This window comes from Ooceraea biroi, chromosome 7 (assembly GCF_003672135.1).
Source record: "Ooceraea biroi isolate clonal line C1 chromosome 7, Obir_v5.4, whole genome shotgun sequence".
Classification (NCBI taxonomy): Eukaryota; Metazoa; Arthropoda; class Insecta; order Hymenoptera; family Formicidae; genus Ooceraea; species Ooceraea biroi.
Genome location: NC_039512.1, coordinates 11,260,230 through 11,278,513, shown reverse-complemented (window position 1 = coordinate 11,278,513; position 18,284 = coordinate 11,260,230). Strand labels below are relative to the sequence as shown.

General features: G+C 37.4%; 3 protein-coding genes across 5 annotated transcripts; 1 reads left to right on the top strand and 2 right to left on the bottom strand.

Moving 5' to 3' along the window:
* The first annotated feature begins 2,190 nt into the window (after positions 1 to 2,190).
* On the top strand, positions 2,191 to 7,618 carry LOC105279832 (phosphatidylserine synthase 1). Its single transcript, XM_011339886.3, has 6 exons — positions 2,191 to 2,652; positions 3,368 to 3,922; positions 4,164 to 4,433; positions 4,776 to 4,998; positions 5,336 to 5,411; positions 6,105 to 7,618. The coding sequence occupies exons 1-6, from the start codon at positions 2,423 to 2,425 to the stop codon at positions 6,158 to 6,160; spliced, it is 1,410 nt and encodes a 469-aa protein (XP_011338188.1). The 5' UTR covers positions 2,191 to 2,422; the 3' UTR covers positions 6,161 to 7,618.
* Positions 6,558 to 13,548, bottom strand: LOC105279831 (neprilysin-2-like). The gene is made up of 15 exons (XM_026971524.1): positions 13,074 to 13,548; positions 11,489 to 12,761; positions 11,143 to 11,247; positions 10,881 to 10,986; positions 10,612 to 10,810; positions 10,177 to 10,338; positions 10,013 to 10,105; positions 9,741 to 9,914; positions 9,447 to 9,578; positions 9,153 to 9,335; positions 8,919 to 9,025; positions 8,581 to 8,768; positions 8,201 to 8,367; positions 7,842 to 7,994; positions 6,558 to 7,131 (listed from the first exon to the last, which is right to left on the bottom strand). Exons 1-15 carry the CDS (start codon positions 13,281 to 13,283, stop codon positions 6,913 to 6,915), a joined length of 3,471 nt encoding a protein of 1,156 aa, XP_026827325.1. The 5' UTR covers positions 13,284 to 13,548; the 3' UTR covers positions 6,558 to 6,912.
* A 207-nt stretch (positions 13,549 to 13,755) lies between these two features.
* LOC105279830 (zinc finger protein 341) lies at positions 13,756 to 18,064 on the bottom strand. Of its 3 annotated transcripts, XM_011339884.3 has the most exons (10): positions 17,855 to 18,063; positions 17,678 to 17,770; positions 17,420 to 17,494; positions 16,994 to 17,258; positions 16,579 to 16,927; positions 16,230 to 16,424; positions 15,367 to 15,930; positions 14,938 to 15,204; positions 14,636 to 14,848; positions 13,756 to 14,421 (listed from the first exon to the last, which is right to left on the bottom strand). In XM_011339884.3, the coding sequence occupies exons 4-10, from the start codon at positions 17,188 to 17,190 to the stop codon at positions 14,227 to 14,229; spliced, it is 1,980 nt and encodes a 659-aa protein (XP_011338186.1). In that variant the 5' UTR covers positions 17,191 to 17,258; positions 17,420 to 17,494; positions 17,678 to 17,770; positions 17,855 to 18,063; the 3' UTR covers positions 13,756 to 14,226. The 3 variants fall into 3 exon arrangements, with proteins under 3 accessions (XP_011338186.1, XP_011338185.1, XP_011338184.1); XM_011339883.3 differs by lacking the exon at positions 17,678 to 17,770 and having other exon boundaries at positions 14,636 to 14,839; positions 17,855 to 18,064; XM_011339882.3 differs by lacking the exon at positions 17,678 to 17,770.
* Between the last annotated feature and the right edge of the window lie 220 nt (positions 18,065 to 18,284).

Below are 18,284 nucleotides of genomic sequence, written 5' to 3'. Positions count from 1 at the left end.
GCGACGCTCCCGAGCCGCCGTCCACGCGGTGTCCCGATTGGCCCACCGTTCACGCCGCGACGCGCCCATTGGCGCGTTTGAACGGCCGAACGTTGCCGACGTTCGACCGCCGTGAGAACTCGCGGGACCGGTCGCCCCTCGCATCTCGCGAGCGTCGCGCTCACGCATCTCGTGGAGTGCGTCGCTTAATCCGTTGTATTCGTGCTCGTTACGCTTTGTTCCCAACTTCAAAGCGTTGTTCCGTTCTAAATGCGGTTGCTTAATCTTTTAGTTTATCAGTGTATGATGAATTAGAAGCGATATATCTCAGATGTAAGATGTATTCAAGATACGTTATTACCGTCACAAACAGAGTAGCAATTGGAGAAAGATTCGTAATTAAAGTAGGTTAAGTTAAAATAGGTTAAAAAGGCTAGGTGTTCAAATTTGTACGATATAAATCCTTTCATCCTGTTATAAATTTATCGTAACGTTTTGATGCTTAACTTGACTATTCAAGTATAAAGCCAAGCCGTAAAAAACAAATATATTCTAAACAGTACTTAAATATTTCAGCCTAATCATTGTTTACGATTTTATTACTTGGATCAATTTTCAACTTTTTAGTATATTTCGCGAGATACGCGAAACATAACGAACAAAAATATGCCTTGATTTGAATTTGCTTTTTGAAGAAATAACTTGTATTGTGCTCGCGAATATTTTTGTACTCGAATGGTGCGGGTCGCTAAAACCGTTAGAACCGGCTTAAAGAAAAAAAAAGATACATTCCGGATGAATCATGTGACTGCATCCTTCAGACGAGTGTGTGGGACGTCGCGACCGTTGTGCGGTCGCGTCGTACCACACCGCGTAAAAATGTGTCCCAAATAAGGTCGAACGTCTGCAACTGGTTCCGTCAATATGTCGATATCGTCGTCGTTTCTTAATGGCGAGCGCCTCTAGCAATGGAAAGCATATGATGTCTGTTTTTTTGTGTAATCTTTCAACTTTCGCAAATTTCGGCTTTGTTTTAAGCCAATACTACTTTTATTTATGTTACTCACAAGGCCATTTAATATATTACGCATTTAATGGATTTTATCTATGGCTATATCGACACATTCATGAACGAGATAAGATTATACACATAAATAATTCAATACGTTAGAAGAGAGATTAGAAGAGATATAAACGATCATATGATCATTTATATTTCTTCTAATATATTGAATTTTATTTATATTTCTTCTAATGTATTTAATTTTATAACTCTAAATGCGAGATACGGATACCAAAATTGGCCGATCAAGCCGTAAAAGGTAAATTATAATTCTAAACAGTTCTTAAATAATTTCAAACTAATTATTGTTTATTTTATTACCTGGATTTTTTACTCAAATTACTTTTCAAGTTACTCAATTTTTAATTTTTTAATATCTTTCCATGCGAAAATTCGAAAACGCGTTATAAACAAGTGCTTTAATTCTATCTTGATTATATTTAGGATCTGGATGTTTATCGATTTATAATCGACTATTGCTCTGCAGAAACTTAATGCAAAATTTTTAATTCTTCTATTAATCATTCATATATGGATCGCTACCGTTCCGATAGGATAACTTAAGTTTCATCCCTTTATTTGAATTAATAGAAGAATGTAATGGCAACGAATCTGATGGCCGATGTTTCGAGATCATCACGCGTAAAATTTAAATAAGTGACAAGTACAGTACAATAAATGTCTCGACCAATGAAGTGTCCAGATTAATTTCGGCGAAGTGACAGGACCGTTAAGCTGAGTCATTGATCAAGTCGGTTACATATTATACGTTTGTCCGCTCATCCGTTTATGTAAATTCGCATACGGAAATATTTTATTTATGCTTGCATTATCTTATTATATATTTTACGTCATTGCAATTCTGTGTTTTCTTTGATATGCTTTGTATATAAATTAAATAATAATAATATAATAATGAATAATAATAATAACGTTTTCTACTGGGGAAACTAGAAAAACATTAAACAATAAAATATATGAACTTTAATTTTCACAGTAGAACACTCAAAGTGTAGTCAGTGTTGCACTAGTTTTTCCAGCGGAAGACGCTATAATTTTCCTCGCGGCGCACAATTTTCCTTCACGTTTTCGTTTCTACATGTCTCTTTGTCTATGGAGATCGGTGCAGCAGTATGAAGTCGCGCGCAGGCGCGGACGCGCCGGAGCAAGGTTCGTCACAATTTACGCGAATCGCATATTCGCATGTGGAATTCTGCCCATTCCACCGCGGCCAGTCACGTCCGATGTGTTCGCGAGGTTGGGGTAGCGTGCTGCAGTCTCCAGCGTGGAACGCGTGTTCTAATGATAATTGAACGGGACCGAAACCAAGATTGAGCGGGAGTGCATTGAGTGCGGATGTCGTGAGGGACCGCTTTGAGAATGACGATATCTCAGAGTATCTCCGACGAGGAAAACACGGCCGCCGCAAACAGCAATGTTGCGGCCGACCGTGTCACCGAGGGTCACAGGCTTCGCGCCGGGACCGACAGCTTCCCAAGTATTAACGAGAGACCGGTGGACGACATCTCTCTCGAGTTCTTCTACAAACCTCACACGATCACCCTGTTGCTCATCTCCATCGGCACCGTCATATACTCTGCCTTCACTAGGTAATTCGATACACTTTTCGTGCATGCCCGTGCGTACCTCTGACCCGGAGGTCGATTGTGTATTTCATAACACTGCGAGAATTACGAAATTAAAAAGAGATGTATGACTGCATTGATCGATATCTAGTGAATCGTGCTCATTTTCACGATTCCCACGCTTCCCCTTTGTTATGAGAATCTCGTCACGTTGCACGATACACGATCATGATCCTCTCGTCACGCACGCATGTCGACCATAACCTCTAATCTGGATTATTTCTCTGCGAACTTTCCTTGTTAACGCGATATGTAACAGAAACAAAGGAAAATATCACATGATATGTGATATTTGTAATATACTTAAGGGAAGATACTTGTTTTTATGTTTTATTTCTATGAAATATGTTAAATATCAGAGAATACGATTTAGATAAATTAAGCTTCATATTTGTGTTTTCTTCTTTGATTTTGCAAATGAATTTACTAGTTCAGAGTGCATCTAATTGAATGAATATATTTAATTTTTATGAGATAATTTTTTGTGAATATGTGGTAGGATACTTTGAAAAATGATGCAATATGTAGATGTTATTATGTAAATCTTAAGTTTTATATACCACAATTTGCCAATAAAGAATTCACAAAATTTGAAATTGCCACTTTATCAATTGTTTATAATTATCTTGTACTTTCTATTTACATATATTTCACATTTTTCCAAATGTTTTGTTTTCAGAAATACCACTAATGTGGAGGATAACATGTGGGCAGGAATGTTGTGCGTTATCTTCTTCTTTCTCATCGTATCCGTCTTGACGTTTCCCAATGGCCCATTCACGAGACCTCATCCAGTAGTGTGGAGAATAGTATTTGGCTGCAGCGTGCTCTACTTGATGGGCTTGCTGTTCATGTTGTTCCAAAATTATGATACAGTGAAGAGAATCTTGGTGTGGGTGGATCCTAGTCTGGCGTCCTTCCATATCGACATGGACAAAGAGTACGGTGTCAACTGCTCCGATGTCACGGTGGAAAAGATCTGGAATCACCTGGATGTGTTTGCACTGGCCCATTTCCTTGGTTGGGCTTTCAAGGCCGTCTTGATCCGGCACCTCGGCCTTCTCTGGGCTATCAGTATCATGTGGGAAGTGACAGAAATTGCTTTCGCTCACTTGCTGCCAAATTTTGTTGAATGCTGGTGGGACGCGTTGATTCTGGATGTTCTGGTGTGCAATGGATTAGGTATCTGGGTTGGTCTAAAGATCTGTTCCATATTGGAGATGCGGGAGTACAAGTAAGAACCCAATCTAATTTCTAAGGCTCAAAATTCTATCATTCTTGATGGGAATTGTATTTTCATTTTGTGTAATCTGAATTTTTCGTTGATTTCTGTATTTTAGTTTTGTTATTGGAATTTAAATGCATAATTTTCTAAAAATTTATATATAATTGATACACTAAGAAATTTTTTCTTTCTTCAACAAACAACATTGAAATATATTATACCTTTGTCTTGTCCTATTTGTGAAACACAGATGGGTCAGCATCCGTGACATCGAGAGCACGACTGGGAAATTGAAGAGGGCAATGTTGCAATTTACTCCTGGAAGCTGGACGTCGGTTCGATGGTTAGATCCGACCTTAACACATATGCGACTGGTCGCGCTGTGTCAGTTGGTGATATTCTGGCAAGTCTCCGAGTTGAACACTTTCTTCTTGAAGCACGTTTACGAGTTTCCACCGTCTCATCCGTTCGTCGTGGCTAGATTAGTGCTCATTGGGGTCATTGTCGCGCCATCAGTTAGGTGAGCCAAAAGATGCCAAGTTTTTAATAGGTGAAATTGAGTGAACAATTTTAAAAAATTAAACGTTTGGGAGTATTAGAACTTTATACCCTTGAGATATAAGTATAAATATTGATTATTGCGATTTTGTAACATTAATAAGTTTTTCTTAAAAATTATACTATTACTCGCACTGATATATTAATTAATTAATAAAATAAACATTTATATTTTTCAAAAGTATTTTAATATTCTGAAATTTTTGGATCAATAATAATATTACCTTTGGTAAAATTGATCAAATCAAATTAACAAATATTTTAATGTATATGCGAAATAATATTCATTGCATTATAATTACAGACAGTATTACATGTATGTAACTGATCCGACGTGCAGCCGAGTGGGCACTCAGTGTTGGGTTTACGGGGCGATTATGGTGACTGAGGCTCTGCTGTGTATACGTCATGGCGCGACTCTGTTTGAGCGCACTCAAGCTCTCAACATTCTTCTATGGCTCCTTTGCCAATCTCTAATCTCCGTTCTCTGCGTGTACGGTTGTCTTCTGTGGCAACGGTATTTGGAGGTACGAGTCAATCAATCTACAGTGATTCCAATCCCTTTTCAGTATTGTCTGCATATTAAAATGTCAGAAATATTGCTATAATATTTCTATTGTCAAGAGAGAGGAAAGAAACGACAGAGATATCGTATGATAATTTGAAGTGGAAAGATCGCATAAATTTTTGTCTTTTTTTTGGACAAGCATATGCTTACTCGCAATGATTCCCCGTATTACCTATATATATATATATATAGTTAGGATAAGTATCGATCGCCAGCGGCTAATTACTCGTTTATTTTAATATAACGTAACTAACTCTTGTTGCTCCTTTCAAACGCATGGCGCTGAATCGGTCCAGAGGGGAAAGAAAGCCACTATAAAGCGGTCTGCTTCCCATCTAGGCAACTTTGATACGGACGTAACATTCTGTAGCGGTACGTGTTCAATCGATCCTCGATTAAGTATCGAGGTAATCGGCCAACGCTTTGCAACGATCTGATTGAGTTTGCGACACTTTCATTAACTTCTGCAACTGTCAGTCGCTCAGAAACCTGTCCCTGTGATTCATACATTCGTGAATTCTCTATATGGATCCTAACTGGGCTGTCTAACGTGTCTTAACGTATGATTTAAACAAGTTATTAATTATCCGAATAAATTAATTATCGAATTATTTTATACGACAGGATTTAGAAGCTCCGAGATTTCGTATATCTTTCGGCGTTTAGATCTTCGAACTCTGGCATTCCAAATTTCTCGGACTACAGAATTATTTTAATTTTTGGATTCATGAAATTTCTGAAATTTTATATTCACAAAAATTCTTGTTGACTTCTGCTTCCTTAAATTTTTTTATAATGTATTGATTCTTCTTCTCGTGATTACATACAGATCTGGAAAATTAATATCACATACTTTCCATCTATTTTTCAAAATTTTATCTCTTTTTCTATAACTGTATATCTTTTTCTCTTTAATTCCATTTCATTTGTTTTTCCTGTTTCATCGCTTAAATCGCCTATATCTTTTTCGATCGAATCACAACGTCACAACTCAGTCGACCGTTGAAACAGACTCTCGCCAGATCGCAAAATCGATTTGAAAGAGTGTTTCCACGTGTGTTTTAGGGGATATGGCTCGCCGTACGAAATCCGTGGAAGCATTGGACAAGAAGGATCTGTGAGAGGAAGAATGCTGTGAAGGAAGATGGCTTGATAGCGAACTGTGGACATTAATCATACTTTCTAGTCGAATCGCGCGAAATGTTGACGGAATGGATGATGCGTGCGTGATTTAAGTATTCATGACGTGGCACGGTATGAATGCCTTCTGTGTTACTATTTTTGTTCCTCAGACTGAAGGATGTTGTTACTGTTTTTAAGTAGTCAAGTTCGATTCTGAATCTGATGTACAGAGAAGAGAAAGAAATACTGTACGATTCATTAATTCAGATTCATCCGCGTGTGTTGCTCGCTTTCTTTCATATAACGTGTAACAGTTATAGTTTTCTTATCTCGTGTACGATGCGGTATGGGACAACGTGTTCGAGAGGCACTGCTTTTAAATCTTAAGATTTAACATTTCGCATATTTATTGCACACGAATAAGATTTGCTGTAGAGAGATATAGAAGCGAAATACGCGTGGTCATTGCTTTCCGTTGAGATTGAATTAGAAACGCAGCCGCGCGACTGAAAGCCGCCCGGCGAAACTAATTCAATCTCGGAACAATGAAAAAAAAAGAAACAAACGGAAAATCTGTCCGATTCGTTTCGATTGGATTGTATAAGTCGAATCGACTGCGTATTGGAGAAATTTATTCGTAAAGTGAATGAACGTGAATTTCGCTTCCATACTCGCCGATCGACTAGATTCTCGTTCAGATCGCAATGTTCGCAGGCAGTTCTGTTCGATCCGTATTTTCCGCGAACGAGCCTCATTGCGCAATCGTGAAGATGGTCTCCTTGAAGTCCAAATACGGGAATACGCTGCAAACGTCGCTGGGCGCGACCTGCGAACCCGACGCGCAATTCCACATTTCGGCGAGGGGTTTGTTGCTCGATGCGGAGACGAATATGCGAATCCGGCTCGGTAAGTTCTCGCCCTCGTATAGAGAGACGTACGACAATGTGAGTGGCTTTTTCGTACAATACATCTGCAAGTTTGAGAGTTTGATAAGCGTCGTTCTTATCACTTAAGATAACTCAGCAATGGTCAAGAATCTCAAGGAAATACTGAATACTGAATAAAAATCTTTTGGACCTTGGAACCGATTACATTTGCAATACTCAAGATAGCTATAAATATATTCAATGTCTATCGTTTCAATTAAATCCTTGAATCTGTGATTTTTTTTAAATTCTTGATCTGAGAATTAAAAAAAAATAAATCTGAGATTTACTCAAGAATTCGAAAGTCAAAAATCGAAAGATTCAAGGATTTAAGAATTCCAAAGAAAATTCTAGTGAGAAGACTAAAACCTCGAACATTTAAAGATTTTATAAAATAAAAATTATAAAAGCAGGATTCAAAAGTTCATGAACTAAAAAAAAGTTCAAAGGTCCAAAGATCCTCTAAAATATTGAGTCAGTCAAAAGTTTCGTTCGATTTTTGTGTTAAATGTTACTTTATCGCATTCAGCAGAAAGACAATTATTCATCAACCAAGTAATCACTAAATATCGTTGTCTGCGATTAGACATCGTCATTGATATAGACATTATCAACATTCTTATCTACATTACATGTAAATTATTTTGAAGAATTGAGAATCGAACTAAACTTTTTGACTGACCGAGTACCACGAGAACTAAGAGGGATCCCTCCGAAACTGCTGTTAACGTAAACCGAACTGTGAGAACAGTACCTGAGCGTAGGCAAGATAGAATAATTGCTCGGTGCGGAATTTTATCCACGGAAGTCCCTCTTCCGCATCCGACATCGTACGAACCAAAGTGTCGTAGGCTAATCTGAGTCCCACAATATCAGACAACCGCTCGTTCAAAGTGGACTGCGGGATCTAGAAATATTTACAAGTGACATTTTGCGTCTACGAATGATTCAATGAAATAAATGAAGTGATTCGTAAGAGGTATTTTGTTTATCATCTTGTCTCACCTATTATTTTAGACGTCATAATTGTTTTACTATAATTTTACATATATTACAGATATCATGCATTTGGGAAATTGTACACATACTTTCGGTTCTACATGATCGACTTACTGTGAAGGACACGACTTGATCAGTGAATGGTAGCGTCATATTCATGGGGCCTTGGTACAAATTGTTTTTTTGACAATCCACGTAATCTTCGAAATTCATATTGGTAAAACTGTCTTTATGCATTAAGGCATCTTGGGGATTTTTGATATGGTTCCAATAGTATATACCTGTGAAGAAATATAATAACGTATGTCTAAAAGACATTGTTGTATATCTGCAAATAACTGAAGAATCTAATAGAAGATATCAGAAAAGCATTCTGTATAATTACCAATTCACGTTAATTTATGATTCCAAAAATTATAATGTGTTATATAATAATAATTTTCTTAGAATCAGTAAAAAATAAAATTAAAAGTTACTGCATTAGTAATTCATACCATTTGCATCGAAATGATGAGCGATTTGATGAGCTATTAAATTCCCAAGTGTCGCTAACATAAAGTAGTTGAAAGAAATCTCGCTGTTCATCAGAGACCAATCAATGATGCCGTAAGGGATCACGTTAAGATTCAGATAACGGATTGCTCGAGCTTGTGACTGAAACGGCGTTGCATAATACGTCCAACTAAAATTCAATTAAAATAATAATTTATATATTATTCTCAAATTCACAAGAACTTACAAATATCAGCAATTACGAATTTCTCTCTCTAAAAATTTGTTTCCACGACGTCGAATTAATTAATTGATCGTTAAGCAATTACTCATATCTTACATTTGCTTCGGATCGTCAACTTGTCCTTTTACTTCGGCGTACATCAGAGTTCTGTATCTTTTTAATAGAATCATCGAATTGTTAAAATAATTGTCGTGCAGAAATATCTGAAATTCAATTTTCAATGTAATAAGTGTAACCGAAGAAACTGAAAAGGCTAACAACGAATATTTCAATAGAATCTTTTGCACAAAACACTATTGGATAAAGTAATAATGATATAAAAGATATTACCGACAGCATATCATATCCCTTATATAGCGAATCTCTGTCTTGGAAATAGGAAACCGCAGGCAATGCGAGCTTGAGACTGTCGATTTTCTCCAGCAATCGTTCTCGCCCTTCTTCTTTAGCCCATTCCGCTTTCTGCATTTCCAACCTTAGTGTTTGCTTCAGCTCGTTGAACGTATCTTCGATCTATTGTACAAGATGATAGAAACAATTAGAGACTAAAAAAAATTATATGGATCCAAGAAATATATATCTACTTATGCTTAGTGTGCTTCATTTAAATTTAGTTTCACTTACTATTTTATTTATTTGTATTATTTCGTGATCAGCAAAGGACGAGATATATAAACTAGACGCTTCCAATCGCAAGAGATAGGTAGCCACTTGCAAGCAATGATCTTTCACGTTGTTACGTCTCGGCACGACTAGCTGTGTAAACAAAAGTTCACATTTTATTATAAACTTACTAGTATGAAACTTATAAAACATTCATATTACTTAGCGTATTATTTATAACACGACATGCATATTTTATATTTATCATTTTAACAAAATTTGGCAGAACCTTAAGCAAGCCGTCGTTTTAATTACCTCGCGATAAAGTTTGTGCGCATACAACCCCATTATCGCGTTGTTAAGGCTCATAGGCTCTTTCATACTGAATTCTTCTAGTTTCAGTAAACTCTCAATTAGTGCAGTGTGGATATAGATATTATCATTTATTTCATTTATTCCTAATGAATTAATTAATTGGGTCCAATTTATCTGTAAAGGAAAAATTAAAGTATAAGAGGCTGCTCTAAAACTTCAAATGTCAGGTGTTTGACATTTCACAAAATTCTGCTCATTTCGTTTTTACTTACAAATGCGCATTTGTTTTCCAATTCTTCTAAAGTAATTTTACTGTAGCCATTCATCGAATACTTTTCCCGGATTTCGTTTTTGGATGGAAATTGCTGCAAAGTTAATATGAAATGTGTTTCACCGATAAATATAGAAACTCTTACGAAGATATTTTGTCAATTACCGAAAAGTATTCTTGCATTATAATAGAGTCGATTGTATGAACAGTGTTCTCGATGTACTCAAGTTGTGTATGCCATTCTAGGTAGTTACCATTTACATTTTTGAAAATGTTAAGGACTATTAACGCTTCTTTAATGGATTTCATAAGTTCTCTCGTATCATTCTGTAAAAAAATAAATGATTGTTCAATTAGCTTTCTTTTTACATATATTCTTCCATTAATTCCATCTATTTGTATTTATCTTTCATTCTATCTACTGATATCTTTCTATTGTAAAGAAAAAGGGAGAGAAATTTATTTATCAAAAAGATTAAAAAATTAAGTCTACTTTGTAAAACGAGAGTAAAGCTTTAAGTAAGTCTTCTTTTCTGGCATTAATAAAATCCGCTTTTATTTTTCTATTAAATAATTGCTGATAATTTAAACAATTTATACCTTGCATCTCTTGTAATTGTTATACAAAGCTTGAAGATCCACGTAATGTTCTTGTGTTCCGAACTCGTCTTCAGAGCATGGATCCTCCACATGTTCACCCATAAAAGGATTCTCGTACATCGCAGGACCTATCTTTAGCGTGAAAGTATTCGGAGAATACTGTTCATCTAATTCTGGCACGACGTCGAATAAAAGAGCACTGTAAAACAATCCTGGTTTGTGACCATACCATACCAACAGAAACAATGTAGTAATTTCCAAAACTTTACCTATGATGTAATATTAAGTTAGTGAACAATTCAGTAAAGTCCACATAATTATCAGATCGCGTGACAGGTACGTGAAATTCTCCAATTCTGCTTAATGCATCACTCGCTGCAAAATTAATTAATGATGATAAAGTAATGCAACAATGAAATAACTGTGCAGAAATATTGCTAGTGTTTATCATTCTATCTACATAATTTTATTTTACATTCGCGTAAATCTTTAGTCAAGACTATTGATTGCCTGTAATTAAAACCTATTTACCCATTTTTGCTCTTTCACTGAAGTTCATAGTCTTTTCGTATTGCACGCAACTGTTATAGTACGTCACAAAAGTCGAATCCTTATATTCCCTTTTCGACATTTCTCCTAAAATCATTAAAAATTTGTATTTTAAGAAAATGATGAAAAGATATTCAACAATCTATCCCTTTTTGAAGAGAAAATATCTTTTAGCACATTATTGTTTAGCAACTTATGATTGTTTAATAATAACGTCAATAATCCAGAAAGTGAGAGAGAGAGAGATGCTATATTTTATTATTAGTAATGATTATGAAACTTGTTAGCAATAATTGATTAGTAATGACAGTGACAGTAATTAATTTACTGGCGATTCGTTGATAATTTCTGGATCTCAGAACCGTTTCCCCGTCTATAAGCTGCGGATTCGCTTCGAAGCCACCGCAAGCGTACTCGTAGAAATCTTCGCAAGGGTCAGCCGAGTGATTCATGTAGGACAACATCGTGCCGGCGACTTGCTTGCAGCGTCCTGTTTCACAGACGGTTGTATTCTTGTCAGAAGGTCTGATATTCTCCGTGGTCGAGATGTGCATTTCATCTTGGTTTCTCGAAATGATCGAAACGGTTGTATTGTTGTAGAAAGCAGATGAAGCAGCTGTGGTCGTATAATTATTCGTCGAAGTTACACTGTACTTCTTAGCGGATTCAGAAGTCGTGTGCTCATCGTATTTCTCGGTGGTGTTGTAGCTATTCGCGCTCGAGTTTGAGTCTTCAGTTACGTTTTTAATTTCCATGGTTGGTGGAGTTTTCTCATCATCGGGTACAGTGTATTTCTTTTCCACGAAAGAGCTCTCTGTCGTTACAGTTTCATTAATCTTATGATTCTCTGATGTCACAGATTCCTCATAATTTGAATTCTTCGTTGTAAAGTACTCTTCAGTATTTCTATCTTCTTCAAAAATTGATCGAGCAGGTGATGTTGAAGTAGTAAGATTACTGGTATTGGTGGTAAATTGTGGTTCCTCATGATGATACTTATCAGAGACATATTTGACATCTGTACTCTCTTCAAGATCAGTGAAAAGATTCGACGTCGTCGTTGAAGCTGTAGTATCTTCAGTTATTACGTCAACTTTCGCTGTTTCAAATTTATCGAAATCAGTAAAATTTTCAGTAACAGATTCCGATTTCACCGTATTGTGAATCGCATTCAAGGAATATGCATCAGTCGTGTTCTCTTCCGCAGATTTTGTATTAACAACAGGTCTAATAATACCAACATCATGATGTTTCGTGGTGATGTGGACCGTTTGTGTACTTGATGACGTTAAAGTTGTATCGATGGCATCATCAGTCACATCATGTCGTGTCATGGTCAAGCCGATGTCTTTGTCCGCATTTTCCGTATATTGAAGGATTTTCGTTGTATAATGATCCGCCTTTTCTTCAGGTACAATCGCTAGAGGCGTAATCACTTCATCCTTATCTTGAGAAGAAGACTCAATATGCGGTTCTGTAGCGTCGACATATTCTTCAATATTGGTGTATCTTTCTGTCGTTTTCGCTGTGGTTGGAGTAATCACGGTTGTAACTGGAATTATTTGTCTTGTTGATAGAATTTGTCTTGTCTGCTCTCCATACTGTTTAAAACATAAATGTTATTCGGGAATAACTGTCTCTCTTAATCATAAATAATGACAAGTAAATCAAAAAGTAATTACAACTAAAAATCTATTTCTTATAATCACACGTATATGCACTGACATATAATACATACATTCTTTTAAACCAAAATGTCGCTTGGAATCAAACAAAACTCCCACAAAATTTTCAAGCAAAATGTTAAACAAATTATTTCCTATATTTTTAATCAATTTCTCTATGATTTTTATATACTCTTTAATTTTCTTTTTCTATACTTTTCTATGTTCAAAAGTGTTCAATAATATTACCTGTGACTCTTGTCTTCCGATATGCTGATCCGTGTCATGCGTATTATCCGTCAAATTTTGTATTTTCCAAGGTATGCAGGAGACAATAAGGATGAGACATAGGAAAAAGAAAATGAGCAGGGCGAGGACACAGCTTTTGTAAGATTGATCTCGTTGAGCGGCCTTGCCCTCCTCTCGATTATTGATTTCGTACGTTTCACGAAAGGGCATGGTATCTTCCTCTATCAATTAACTGCGATAACTACGCGTACATTAATACGCACATGAGAATCGACTTTAAAAAGGTCCGATTCTCCACTGTGAAGCGCTTACGATATACTACTGAATGTTCCCGCTATAATCTCTCAAAGACGCTGATTGTGGTTTGGTTGGCCACTTCCTTCCGAGTTTATCGCACGAAAAACCTTGTACAACTGGCGATAGGATTCCTGAATTAATTCTTAATCAGTGAACGCTTCAACTTTTTTATCATAATGTAACGTATTTAAGTTAAATGCAAAATCCTCGTTAAACTCTAATACTAATAAATTGACGATTAATTTAAATTGAAAATAATGCTTAATTAATCGGGATTCCAGCTTACAGGAAAGAAACAAAAACGGCTGTAATAAACTTCGGCTACTTTATGAAATTAATATTCTCTGTTAAAACTTATTTCATAACATATTCTTAAACCTTCATGACTTCTGATAGATATTTATTATTTTGTAACAAATAAATTAAAAAGAGGTTCTCGCGCGCCGAAAAGCGCTTTGTTACAACTCTGATATCGTGCGCACGCCTTACATCCTAATGTTAAAAAAAGTTAACGAACAAAAGTGTTCGACAGGATGCTCAGAGTATCGGACACAACTGTAGCTGTATCTATAAGAGTTAACGACATCGAACATCCTCAATGTGTGCGTGTGTGTGTATGTGTATATATATCTATATATAAGTTACTTATATTCGATAGAGCGTTTATAATACAATTATCACAGATATGTAAACTACAAAATACCGTACGCGAATATAAAATGCAATCTCCGTCGATGATCCCCATTGCACGTGCTACGACGATTCGTGTCTACATCCTAATTGTTGTACAATTTAAATACGAATCAAAAAAATATATATACGCGTGTATGTATATATATGTATATATTGCAAAATTCTACTCGTTTACATGCGACGAGTGCCATTTCGTGTCGTCTTTCAAGCCCTCCTCGAGCTCCATCACCGGCGAATTGGATCGCTCGTTTATCGACACGCTTATCGACTCGATCGGCTTCGGAACGAGGCCGCTCCCCGTTTTTCTCGCGCGAGCTTCCTCGTTGAGCTCGTCAGATCTGAACGTTTCCAAGGCGATCTGCAAGGAGATTAACAAATTGAAAAGAATCGGCGAATTTAAAGGAGAAAGGAGTTAAATATTATTTAATTGCGCGTGTCATTTAATTATTATTAATTACTGCGTAAGACTAGATTAATTATGTGATCAAAAGTGCTTAGCAAAAAAATGATCAGAAAAATTGTACGTATTTTACGTAGAAAATAGTAAAGTCAAACTTAAAAGTACAAATTACTTTTCTTTGTAGTTCGTCAGCTTTAAGTTTCTCCAACTTCTCTTTGTCGGCAAGCGGTATCGCAGTCTTCGATGACATTTGTCTCTTTGGGGTGGGCCTCCTCGGTTTGAACGAGCCGGACGCTTTCTTCGGCAACTGGGAGCTCGTGTGCTTCTTGATCTCGCCGGATTGCTCACAATTGTGAGTAACCAGTTGTTCTCTAGTCTTAAAAGCCTGCGTTAACGATGGTAATCAACTAATCAGTGATAATCGAGACGAGTACTGCTCACATTTACAATACGATGTCAGTAATGGGAACTCACGTGGGAACAAATGTCACACTTGAGGCTGTGCTTCATCTCGTGATGCTTGAGAGCCTGCGCTCGGTGGAAATTGCGGTTGCAGTGGCTACAGCTGAACCGTTTGACATTGCTGTGCGTTAACAGGTGTCGCTTGAGTTTGTCGGGCCTCGAGAACTCGCTCATGCAACCCAAGTAACTCTTGAACGGGCACTTTAGTCTTTTCGTCAGGTCGTGGATCAGCATGTGGCGGCTCAACCGGTCTTTCCTCTTGAATCTGGCTGGACAATGCTGCGAATTCAAGCACAAAATCTAAATATGCGTTGCAACACAACAATATTACGCTGCAATATATCAAAAAATTATCCAATTTGTACAAATAAAATTTTTTGACATAAAATAATTTTGCGAGATTATCTCAAGATCGATTGCAATATTTTTCAGCACACTTACCGGACATGTAAAAGGTGTCTCCTCACTGTGTATCAGTTTGTGATTGGCTAGGTATTGCTCGGTTTTAAAGGCCTTGCCGCAGTCCTCGCAGGCGTATCTCGCCGACGCGGAATGAGTCTTGAGGTGACGACGCAGGAACCTCTCAATGAGGAAGCTCTTGCCGCAGTGCAGGCACACGTAGTCGTGCGTCGTGGTTTCCTGATGGTGCTGCAGCGCTTCCAGATTCGAGAACGATGACTTGCAGACCGAGCAGCAATAGTACTTCTCCGTGGTCTTCTGCTTTTGAACAGAATGGACATACTGATGGCGACCGAGGTCCGACAGAGTGCTGAACACCTCGCCGCACACGTGGCACCGATACTCCGAGCACTTGTGGCTGCGCGTATGCTCCAGGAATTCCTCCAGCTCTGAGAACATCATGCTGCAGCTACTCTGCACGCACTTGTACACCTTCAATGCCAGATGCGAAACGATCAAGTGGCCCTTCAGAGCCTTGTACGAGTCAAATGTCTCTTTGCAAAATTGGCAATGGTATGTGCGATCGATACTTCCGTCCGGAGGAGCCTGAAAGATGTCTCGATATGAGAAAAGAATTTAAAAAGTTCTAAAACTTAATGAGGAAAAAGATAAAATTAATATTAAATTGCTTTATGTAACTTTATAATGCAACTGATTCCATAATATAAAGTTGTTATGTTACTTAAACACTTGAAGTTAATGTAGAGCTATAACGAAACTTAATAATCTAAAACATCTTTCGTGAAAGAAATAAAAATTAAAACAATTCTCTTCTTTTTTTATGGAATTTCGAGAGGAAAGAAGTTTTAATTAAATTAATTAATTAAAAATTAAAAATGCGTCACCTCGGGTGGTAATGAATGAATGGCAGTGCCAGGCCACACTTTGTGCGAAGACATGTGCTTCTTCACGTTTGACTTCTGTGCGAATGCTCGACCACACACCACACACTGGTAAGGCTTCTCGCCGGTGTGAGAGCGTTCGTGTTGTTGCCAATAGAATTTCTTCGCGAACTGTTTATTGCAATATCCACACTTGTACTATAAGACACAATAAAATATATACATACTTTTAGTCTAAACACTGTGCCTTACAATGTATTGATGCGTTTAATAAAATTCAACGAAGCATTTAATAATCAAATACTTTTTAGGCTTTTAAACTAAAACGCAAGAGAGAGATCAGAGTGCACACCTTCAAGTTCTGCATGTGAATATCAATTTCCGATTCATCGAACGTATTATTTTGGAGGGATATCTTGATATCCTCAAAGGAGAGTTCGTTGTCCTCCAAGGGCGGTTCATTATCCATTAAGGACGGCTCGTTGTCCGTCAACGAGGTAGTTGGATGCTCCGACTGACTCGAGGCATCTTCCTGCGAGCTGATATCGTTTTGTAGTTGCATCGTCGGCACCTCGCTCGAGTCTTCTCTTGTTGCTTCGATGGCGGCGTTATCAAAAGTATCTAGGTTCTCTGTGCTTAGGATGATCGGCACACCGAACGTGGAATCTGCCGTGAAGTAATTGGCAGCTTCCTGATCCACGCTGTAACGATTGCTTGATTAAAAAAAACAAGACTAGAATTGTAATTATTAATAACAGCACACATACCTGAATAGCATATCTGCTTCTTCAAGAATGATAGGTTCTCCAAGCTGAAAGGTTTCTTGTGAATTGTACTGTGATTCATCTTGAGCGGTGTCTTCCACGTGCATCGTTTGGTGCATTCTCGGTTCATTTGTTAAGAACTGATTCAGGTCCACGTTCTGCTGCGTCTTCTGATGCGTCCTCTTGTGAAGCACAAACATCTGAAGCGACGTGAATTGGCTTTTACACTTGCCACATTGGAATATGTCCTCCTCATCCTGATCAATCGCTGACAAAGAAACATATTGATATTACAGGATAAACAATATTATCTAATGCACGTCTCTAATTAAACAATATATGAACATATACAAAATATTGCATGTAATAAAAAATAATGGCATGCATAATGAAAACATAATCAGCTGTTTATTCTATGTAAATGAGTACCTGATTGCTCGACTTCGGCTATCAAGTTCTGCGACTCTAACAAGGATTGTACTGAGGAGCCATCCAGCGAAACATCTACAAACACATTTAGAAGTTGACTAGCATACGAGACAGGACACTAGCAGCAACAAGCATTTTAAAGGTACAAGAGTGAAGCGTTTTATAAATACGAATAGAAATTGCAAAAATTCTGTCCGGAATTCGCAATCAAGAAATTAGTGATAAATGACCCTTATTTCCTGTGTCACAGGAACTTACGTAGGAAAACGCAAAACGCTCAGCGTGCGAACTGCCAAATATAAAAGAATGCCAGAAACAAGATAATCGAAGATTCAAGAGAGAAACTGGAACCTGATAGAATAAAGGAATTGAAAGGTTGTTGACGTTTCCGGGGATTGGTTAACCCCACCTACTTTAGCAACAACACACTTTTACCTGTCAGTGCATCGAGGATAGATTGCGCCATGTCTCGGTATCGCGGATCAGCACGGCATTTTAGCAGGAATATGATGAAAAGGGTCTAACCCTCATGAACAAGCGAAGGGAATCTCCGTGACGAAAACATAACGATACCACTCTCACATCTTTGTTGCTGGCGAAACGGCGCCAGTGCACTGATCGATACCTAACCTCGAAATGAAATCGCTCCGTGATTTTTGCGCGTTCCAAGACTCATCGAAAAAAAAGAATGCAACGATCTACGAACTAGAAAGATTTTCCCCTAGGATAGGGGGAATTCGTTCGCTGGTAACTAAACGAACTTTTCCCTAAATTGATCTCTTGCGGCGTCCAACGGGATTAAATCCTAGAAAGCGCGCGATAATTTAAACGTTCAAATTGATCCGTCATGCGATAATTTGTTACA